Source organism: Aplysia californica, unplaced genomic scaffold (assembly GCF_000002075.1).
Source record: "Aplysia californica isolate F4 #8 unplaced genomic scaffold, AplCal3.0 scaffold00208, whole genome shotgun sequence".
NCBI classification, from domain to species: domain Eukaryota; kingdom Metazoa; phylum Mollusca; class Gastropoda; order Aplysiida; family Aplysiidae; genus Aplysia; species Aplysia californica.
In genome coordinates, this window is record NW_004797478.1 from 878,519 (window position 1) to 888,518 (window position 10,000).

General features: G+C 39.5%; 1 protein-coding gene across 9 annotated transcripts in view; it reads left to right on the forward strand.

Annotated features, from left to right (window-relative positions):
* Nucleotides 1-10,000, forward strand: part of LOC101858032 (mucin-3A) — a 22,728-nt gene that overhangs the window by 6,864 nt on the left and 5,864 nt on the right. For 7 of the 9 annotated variants that reach the window (XM_005099298.2, XM_005099288.2, XM_013083063.2 and 4 more), the window contains exons 3-8: nt 888-1,000; nt 2,660-2,732; nt 4,457-4,507; nt 5,076-5,194; nt 9,260-9,509; nt 9,729-10,000. The exon at nt 9,729-10,000 is cut by the window's right edge. In XM_005099298.2, the coding sequence (XP_005099355.1) occupies nt 888-1,000; nt 2,660-2,732; nt 4,457-4,507; nt 5,076-5,194; nt 9,260-9,509; nt 9,729-10,000 (878 nt within the window). The remainder of the gene's footprint in view (nt 1-887; nt 1,001-2,659; nt 2,733-4,456; nt 4,508-5,075; nt 5,195-9,259; nt 9,510-9,728) is intronic. The other 2 variants (XM_005099289.2, XM_005099293.2) reach the window with 2 other exon arrangements.

The window sequence follows — 10,000 nt, forward strand, 5'->3', positions numbered from 1 at the left end:
ACACACACACACACACACACACTCACACACACACACACACACACACAGACGCACACACACTTTTCTGACCTTCATGAACAAAGGGGGTATTATAACACCCCTTCATCTGCGCTGAGAAGATGCCGCTTGACCTGAACTTTATACAGGTGATAATAATTAATACTGTCGTCCTCGGCCACTCTCTCCGTGCCCGTTACGTCATGAACAGCTCTGCGGAGATAACCACACAGCATGCACAGGCTTGACAGGTCAATCACGTGATAGTGTGGAGAATTCTAATGTTGTGAGCCACGACGTGGTGAAATCAGACTCTCAGCAATAAAATTTCTTTGGGGCACTTGGAGTTGTTTGTATAATCTTAAAGGTTGTGTATTTGTCTTGATTTTGATTAAAATAAGCCATACTTATCATGAATAGAAGTGGAAATAGTTGCTATTAATTAAGGAGGTGGGATCACCTGCGTGCCAGGTTTTCGGTGAGGTTGCTCAGATAGCAAAAAAAACCCCCAATACAATCGGGGATTGTATTTTCTCTCAGTTGACCACTGTTTTATGATTATCCGTGTACCTTTCAAGTAGAATCCTCTGTATGGTTACAACAGAAGTACAATCGAAACTTTATGAGTATTAGACGTCCATCTATTGTTGGTGAAAAAGACAGGTGGTCGTCCTGCAATGTGTCATAAATGGTAAAAAAAAAAGAAAAGTAAAATACGAAAGGGATATTTCGGAAGCGATCGTTTGTACAGGTGATTGTCTTATACAACTGGCCGTCAGAGCAGATTTGATTATGTATAAGCGAATCGTTGTTTTTTTTTTTGTTTTTTTTTGGGGGGGGGGGTTCTTCGGTTTTGTTTATATTGTTTCTTTTTTTTTCTGTCGGAACAGGAATTGGTCCCACACTGGCCACAGACGTGCAGGTGCAGTCGGAGATAGAGTGTGCGCGTGTCTGCTTCATGAACAAGACTTACAGCGACGCCTGCTGCATGGTTTTATTCAAGGTGGATTCTTCTTCTTCTTCTTCTTCTTCTTCTTCTTCTTCTTCTTCTTCTTCTTCTTCTTCTTCTTCTTCTTCTTCTTCTTCTTCTTCTTCTTCTTCTTCTTCTTCTTCTTCTTCTTCTTCTTCTTCTTCTTCTTCTTCTTCTTCTTCTTCTTCTTTTTCTTCTTCTTCTTCTTCTTCTTCTTCTTCTTCTTTTTCTTCTTCTTCTTCTTCTTCTGCTGCTGCTGCTGCTGCTGCTGCTGCTGCTGCTGCTGCTGCTGCTGCTGCTGCTGCTGCTGCTGCTGCTGCTTCTGCTGCTGCTGCTACTTCTACTACTATTACAGTAACTGTTACGACTGTGTTGTACTACTCAAACAGGTAGCGAGGACATACTTATCATTGAAAACTTCATATTGAGGCACGAAAAATGTGGTTTGAAGTTCAGTGAAGAGGAGAGACTAATCAAATCTTTGGATGGTATTGGTAACTGGAAGTCAAATAAAAATATTACTGAAATGTGCGTGACTCTGATCTTGCACGGCTTTGATATTGAATTATTTCCTTCGAAAATGCCAGACACTGACGATTTCCCATCGGATACTTTATTTATGTTGTTCCATGACCTTTTTAACCACATCTATCCAGCTCCTTTTTGGTCTCCTCTAGATTTTAAGCGATATTCACAGGTGTGGTAGCTTTTGCCGTAAGTTGTTTCTGGAGCAATCTGATTAGATGTCCGAACCACTTGACTCTTTGACGCTCAAGGAAATTCATAATTGGTGGTATTCCGGTTTGTAGACGTATGGTCTCGTTTCTTATGAGGTCTTTTCAGGTGGCATTGGTGGTTTTGCGGAGACACACTCATTTCGCACACATTGATTTTTCTTTCTTGTGCTTAATTTAGGGACCATGTTTAACAATGGTACGTTAAGATTCGTATAACTTAGGTATGAAGATACTCTTTACAAGCTGGGATTTCACTTTAATTGGGATGTGTTAGTGAATGAGTAGGGGTGCTAGCTGGTAGGTCACTGATTTTTGTCTTCTTAGTTCCTTATTTTATTTGTATGTCCATATATGTGAAGGCGCTTCCCAAATATTTGAGTTCCTCTGCTTGTTGGAGTTGTGTTGTGTCAACAAGGATGTTGAGAGACTCTGGGTTTCTGCTGACCTTCATAACTTCTGTTTTTGAAATGGAGATTTTTAATGATTAGGTGTTTACATTCCCTATTTAGTCTTGTGGTGTGTTTTTATAATTCCTCTTCATTTGAATCTAATAATATTATGCGCTGGTCTACGGCCTATAGGAGCTCGTTCAGTTCAGTGATGTTGTCATTTGCTGCATTCGTGTTCTTATTAATAAGCCCTACTCTGTTTCCTTTTTTTTTTAAAGAAGGCAAAAAAAAAGGAACCAAAATTAAAATGAACCTTCCCACAAAAAAAAGTTTTTTAAAAAATCCTGAGTTTTCTAATTTTGAGCAATTCTGGTCGATGACTTCATGAAAGGAATACGTTACGCCTTTCTTTGTTGTTTTGTTGTTGTTTTTTTGCTTCTGTTTTGATTTTGTTTGTTTTTTGTTTGTTTTTGTTTATTTGTTGTTTTTGTTTAAAAAAATTAATTCAATATTCACTGACACACACAGTTAATGTTTGACATTGGCGATATCTTTCACTCCGGCAGCATGAACAACAACAGGGCCTGTACTGTGGGTTGAATATTGAATGGAGGGATCCGGACACAATCACAAGCAAAGGTTAGTCCAAAACTGCAGGGATCGTGCAAATAGATATTAGATGGGCTACAATGAATGCATATCTGTATTGTTATATTAATAGTGTTATGTTATTTCTACTACGGACGTATTTTTAAATCAATAATAATAATAATAATAATAATAATAATAATAATAATAATAATGATAATACAATGATATAATAATAATAATAATAATAATAATAATAATAATAATAATAATAATAATAATAATAATAATAATAATAATAATAATAATAATAATAATAATAATAATAATAATAATAATAATAATAATAATAATACAAATAATAATAACAGTAATAACAATGATAGCAATAATTATATAAAATAGAACATTGAATGAGTGTTTAGAAAGAGAACAACTTACAAATATTTAGCAAGCGATTCTGGTATACTAAATGTTCTATGTTGTGTTGATAGAAGTGTGCGTATCACATCTACAATTTGAAATTAGAGCTGGGAGGGGTGGGGGGAGCTCTAGTGGCTAAGTGAACAGTGCGTGTAGACTCAAGAGTAAAGTCAAACAAATGTCGGTGACACGGGTGGTCTCTGGGGTGTGTCCTTGAGCAAGACACGACAATCCAAGCTCAACAAACAGGGCGTTGCAAAGTGACGACCATCCATGTCATGGTTGTGAAATTGTTCTCAATTGGTGTTTGTTTGTTTTAATAAGGCTTTACGGCGTTCGCAACTGCATAAGTACATATAAGTGTCAAGAGGAGGATGTCAACAAAGAAGTCCAACCGGAATATCAGATTTAGTCTGCTCACCTCTCTAGCCTCAACAGCACAAAGTCTGCCTCGACTTTCAAGGCACCCCGGAAATAGCAGTTCACAAGAGAGTGACAAACATACAAAAGAAATAGAATAAAAATTACGAAAGAAAGGATGAGGAAAGAAAAAGCAGCAGTTGTCCCTATGTTGTTCCGGAACAGTATGAGCATGACTTTGATAAATCAGCCCGTTTACAATTCTACTGTGCATAAAAACAAGTTAAAATTCCCCCTTTGGGAATGGCCTAAAGACAACTTCAGTCAGTAGCACTGCTCTGGGGTGTTTTTTTTAGGGGGGGGGGGGGTAATTGGTGTACTTTTGGGTATTTTTGTATGCATATGTGTATGTATTTTTGTTGGAATATGTTTTTGTATGTGTGTTTGCCATTGTAAACTAAATTGCCCTTCTGGGATCAATAAAAATGTGTGTGATGTGATTAAACGTGCTTTTTGTAACGCTGCATATCTCTTTCTCTCTCTCTCGCTCTCTCTCTTTCATTCTTTCTCTCTCTCATCTCTTTCTTTTTCCCCCTTCTCTCTCTCTGGCCCTCTGTCTCTCTCTCTCTCTTTCTCTCTTTCTTTCTCACTCACTCTCTCTCTCTCTCTCTCTCTCTCTCTCTCTCTCTCTCTCTCTCTCTCTCTCTCTCTCTCTCTCTCTCCATCCATTCTCGAGATCTCTTTTTCATCTCCCTTTGTTGTCTCTCTTTCTAACTAGTTGCCTTTCTGTCTGTCTGTGTATTTTTTTGTCTGTCTGTCTGTCTACCCCCCCCCCTTTCTCTCTCTCTCTCTCTCTCTCTCTCTCTCTCTCTCGATCTATCTATCTCTCTCCATCTCCTTCTCTCGATCTATCTCTCTCATCCTTTGCAGTGTTCCAGAACACATAATTTTAAAAAAAGTAAATTATTTGAGCGTACTGTTTTCCTCCACAGATGTTGCTGTGCACGTTTACCAACAGGAGAACTCGACCACAGACCTGCAAGGTAAAGAACCTCCCATTTATTTATTTTTTTTTTTCAATGTATTTATTTACTTATGTATTTACTTATTTATTTTATTTATTTATTAGAAAAATGTTGGGAAATTTGGATATTTGTAGTGTTGTTGTTAATCTGTTTACAGTTGCAGGCAGCAAAACATTAGTCCCAGGTCTCTTGATGTTTGGGCAACAGGAAAAAAGGGGCGAGGGGTAGGGTAGCTGGGTAATCAAATATCTCCATCTGTCTAATAGGGTGTCTGTGTCGTATTTGACTGCATGATTTAGCCATGACCCACGAAGGCTGATCAGCCCGCCTTCTTAAACTGTGTGGGTCAAACGCTTACAACCAGGAGTTGTTTTTTTTCTTGCTGGGTTTTTTTATTGTTTGTTTGTTTGTTTGTTCATTTGTTCGTTTGTTTGTTTGTTTGTTGTTTGTGTGTGTGTGTGTGTGTATGTGTGTGTGTGTGTGTGTGTGTGTGTGTGTGTGTGTGTGTGTTTACTTTTGAATATCCAAACCCTCACCTGAACATCATTCGTGGTCGTGCTTCTGTTGCCCCTGGTGATGACGTCAGCCCCCAGCTGTTCCACCTTCATAGTGCTTAGTGAGAACCAGACCAGGACTATGTCATCTCCCGCCAACGTGACGTCACAACCCTGTCGACTGCTGGTGTCAGCACAGCCAGGCCAGCGGGTGAGAATCTGTTTTTACGGCTGCTGAGGAGAATGATTTTACACAAGTTTCAACAGGACTAAGTACAGTACACTTTTCCGTTGAACCACGTTAATGAACAGAAGCTCTCGGTAATGGAAAGCGTCTGTCGTTGACCTGTCATTCAAGAGGGTAGGCAATGAGGTGTGACCTTTTAGGACAGAAACGATAACCCCAGCTTGAAAATAGGGCACTACACAGGGGTGACGAGCAATACCATGCTTAGTGTCAGTAGTAGTAGTAGTAGGATGTTGGGGATTAAATAACACTGGTGTAGATTGATGTATGTGATGGCCTTTTGCGTCTTGACATATGATCTTACAGCAGTATTAAAGATACAACTTTGCCTGGGCAGTACACAAGTTGAAATGGAGCCTTTAAATGTTCAAAACTTGGCAAACGTTTATCTTCCGGAATTGATCTCATCGGTCACAGCAGAAACCACCGTAACCTTTAATACTTCTCATTCTTATACAGGGAGATAAAAAAAACAACAACGGTACAACATTTTTTTTCTAAATATCTCGCAACAAAAATTGTACTAAAATTGTGTAGTTTGGAAGTGATACAATTCCTTGAAAAGGAATTTGTTAGACCTAAAATTCGCAAAGAATAAACTTGTTTTCGGAAACGGAAAGAGCTTTTATAAAAACCACCTATAAATGCAAAATGCGCCAATTTAAAAGATCTTGTGGGGACAGTCATTAAATTATTGGTTCAGTTTAGTTGTTTTTTTCTGTCCTTTCATTTTAAAAATCTATTCCTTCAATTCCTGTAACTTTTAAACAATATTTCTTTTCTCCAACAGAGTTAAATTTGTTCTAAAATTCTGGAATTCCGAGAATCAAAGGTTTCTATCTGGCGCGGTTCGTCCATAGAGCACGGTCGTACAGTGCCGCCCAAAATGTTGTAATTTTCTATTACTTAAAACACCTTCTATCATAAAATAAAAGAAGCCAGAAACAAACACTAGCCAAATATTATATCAAAACAAGATCCTCACTGGCACCATAACTGTCATTTCTGTGTCTATAGCGCCGTAAAACATCTATGTCATGCCAAAGTCCACACGTTTTAGCTAAACGTAATAGGATATTCAACAGTGTAACCTGACCTATCGCTCTTGGGGGATAACCCAAACGATGACGACACTCGTAGCGAGTTTGGCGGTACATTAGTATTAATAAGACGGCACATCTCAAATGTGCTCCTGCCGAATAGTGCCGAAACATAGCCTACAGTAGGCTGTCTAAAAATAAATGCGATAGACCGTACACTATTCTTTGCCAATATTATTATGTGAGCCCAGTAGCAATCCAACGGAGTGCTCAAGTGAATTGTGATTGGTTCATTGTCTGTCTTGCCACTATTTTAAGTGACTCTGTGACCGTGAACCTAAGGGAGGTGAACATGACCGTCCTATTAGTTGTGCCCTTGGGTGGTTTTGTAGTGGAGTAGTGAAAGTTACTACTTGAATGTTCACTTATAATACAGGATGAACGAAATTGATGTTTAGCTAACAAACAAATTTAGATCTAGAAATTAAAGCGACAAGTAAAAAGAATGAAAATCAAAGCACGAGGTCCTGCCTCATCAACCCGAATCTTAAAATTATACACCGTCTCATTTACTATGGCCATGACTATCTTCAGCATGCGATAGCTTAATTGTGCACGTCCACTTTTTAGCCCCACGAGCCACCCCAGGTTTCTATGTCCTCCATTGGACTCGACACATTTGAACGCATCGTTCGCAATGTTCAGTTGTTACCAAACACAAGGATCCACTCAACCGTGAGTACTCAAAGCGACACACACTGTACACCTTACAGTATGGAGCTGTTTATAGAGACAATTAACGGGGGAGGGGGAGGTTGCCCTAGTAGACAGCCTTTGTGGAGTTGATATAACCTGAAAAGTGAACATGGGATTTGCCAAGGAACCAAATATCATAGAGGAAATGTTCACGTTTTTCAAACGGTCGAGGAATCATGAACACGTTGTTATCCTCTGATAGCTTCGCGAAAGGGAAATTGGTACAGCCGTAGATGAAGATATGCCTTGAGAATGCGGGTCGTTGAGATGTAGGAAAGTCATTGCTGAAAGCATTGTCTACTGACAGACGTACGTCTCATGAGTCTCATCTACTGAATTCTGCACTCTGGTTACGTTTAAAGGGGTGCGAACGGTGTGTGTTTGGCCTGAAGTGGACGTTTTGACAATGAATTTTTAGTTCTGATTCTCTATAGGTCCTAACTGATGGACCATTTCCACCCCTGACTTCAAAGAAGTCCTTAAGAGAACTTTAATAGTATTTCCGTACCTTTTTCAAAACTTACAAAATGAGTTGCTAGTGAGGAAATGTTCAATACTAAAAGCTCTCTGCTCTTTCCTGATCTTAACCATGATCTCAGCAGGCAAAGGAAACTTGAGAAAATCTATCTGCAAACTTCTGTTGGCCTGTTAGACTGCTGTAGTTTACAATATTGCGCAATCGTTAGGATTTTTAGTGGTAGGCCGAATGCAAACTAGTGCGTTATGCTACAAAAATGGGGACATAGCTGAAAATGGGTTGTTTTTTTACGCGCTATGTAGAGCAAAACTATATGGTGGATTTATCTAAAGTGGATATCAGACAAATTCCTTTTGAGGCCTAAATAATGTAGTGCACAAATTTGAAACGCAAAGCTTCAGTGTGGAGGAAAATATTAAACAAAAACAAGTTGTACAGTTTTGTGTTTTTTTATCACCCTCTATTTCGCTGGAGAGATATTTTCCACTGCGCATGAACTGGCCACAGTCAGATATTGACGGACGAGCTATCATTATTATTATTATTATTATTATTATTATTATTATTATTATTATTATTATTATTATTATTATTATTATTATCATTATCATACACAGAGGAAGTAGATTGTCCAGGTACTGTTTCCCTCTCCTCTGATCTTGACTTCCTTGATATGCTCCAAAGATTGTCATTACTCTTGGAATCAAAGAAGATGTTACGGTGTGTCTGAGTATTTCTTTTTCTTCTCTGCTAGATCTCAGGAGTAGTTGGCTACTTGTTGTTTACGTATGTGTGTTAGTCTTATACGGAGTGCCGATCGCACGACTCAGTCGCCTCAAAAACAAACGTGTTTGTTTTCAGTTTCAGGCGACCGAGTCGGGCGATCGGCCAGATCCAGCCATAGTGGGCACCCCGTTTGAGGGGTGCCCACATTCACGATTGGGTCGGGTCGGGTCAGATCGGGTAAGGTCGGGTTGGGTTGATCTGGTTGGCGGGGCTAGCCAAATTGAGGGCGCAAAGAGGCCATCGTGGCACAAACCGATCGACTCGGTAGGTGAATTACTAGAACAATTCCGCTTGTTTTTAAGCCTGTGAATAGCGCAATCGGGTGGTTTGCAGCCAATCGTAACAAGGCTTTGTCACGGGTCCATGTTGACACTCAAAATTAGGTAGCGCCGTCATCGAAACAGTGCAGACTTTGAGAACATAGTTACCTTACTTGTGTGAAAAACAATAAAAGTGAAACTAACAAACAGTGCTATTCCTATTCTTCTTCTGGAGAAATGAAAGAGAGCTTCAAAACAAGACTGCACCACGACCTGAACCAATGCACGGACACCCGCGGACACTTTTTTCCCCGAGTGAACAAGAGCTATCTTCTTATGAACGGTCTCTGATAATAGAAAGTTATCAATATAACTATTGTAACTATGTTTATGGGATTCCATGCTGCCGGAGCACTGCAACAGGGAACTGTGGAAAGGAGTTCTGGAAGCCATTAAGGTTACAGACTTCTCTACTTTATTTTCCAGATCGTTGGTTACAATCGCGGCGGGGATGTAGTGTGCACTGAAACCACCAGAAAACGACCAGACCCGACCTGACCCGATCCACTCTCGCTAGTGGGCACCCCCTATTATGCATCTATGATTCTGACGCGATTGTACGCCAGATCTCCCAAAATGTGTCAATGAAAGTGAAAAGCATTTTTGTCTTGTTTATACTTTTTTTCTTTACAATTTCTCCATTTTTTAGATCAAAATGTCCGCCCAGCTGTTATGTAACCAAGGATGCACAACCGAAGACGTTTTATTCATAGACAATGTTCTCGGATTTGAGACGTCATCGACACATCAACTATCGCAACCGATCGCCGTGTGCCTGGGTTCAAATTCCAGCCAATCAGAACACGCGGTGCTTCTTTCGACCAATGACGGGTACTTTCTGTGGGAGTTGTGGTTAGGTAGCGGATCTGCAGCCTCGTACAATATAACCCTGTCTGCTGGTAAGTTGGGGGGTTCTCTTTCATTTATGTAATGAGTGTACTGTGACAATAAATAAACAATTTATAAATAAATAAATAAATAAATAAATGAATAAATAAATAAATAAAAAAATAAATAAATAGATTTCGACGTTTTTTTGACTGCATAAAAACACCAATGATGATAATGATAAAACATTGACGAAAACAATTAAACCATACTTTCCTCCATATCCCCAGAGAGCATATCTGACCCTCCATGCTCCGAATGTACCCATTGGACCTCAGGAGTCTCGACATCGGAAGCTGGCTACCCCTGCAATCGAGAATCGAGATTCAAACCTGTGCCAAAACATGATAACCTCACAAATGTAGCTGCTGAAACCACGACGTCCACATCTAATCTGACGTCTCCCACCGATGAGATAGGCAACAGTTCACTAACAACTAGAAACATAGTTCCTACACATACTTCTGAACTTCCCTCAAACACGAAGCCTTCAGTCGGGACT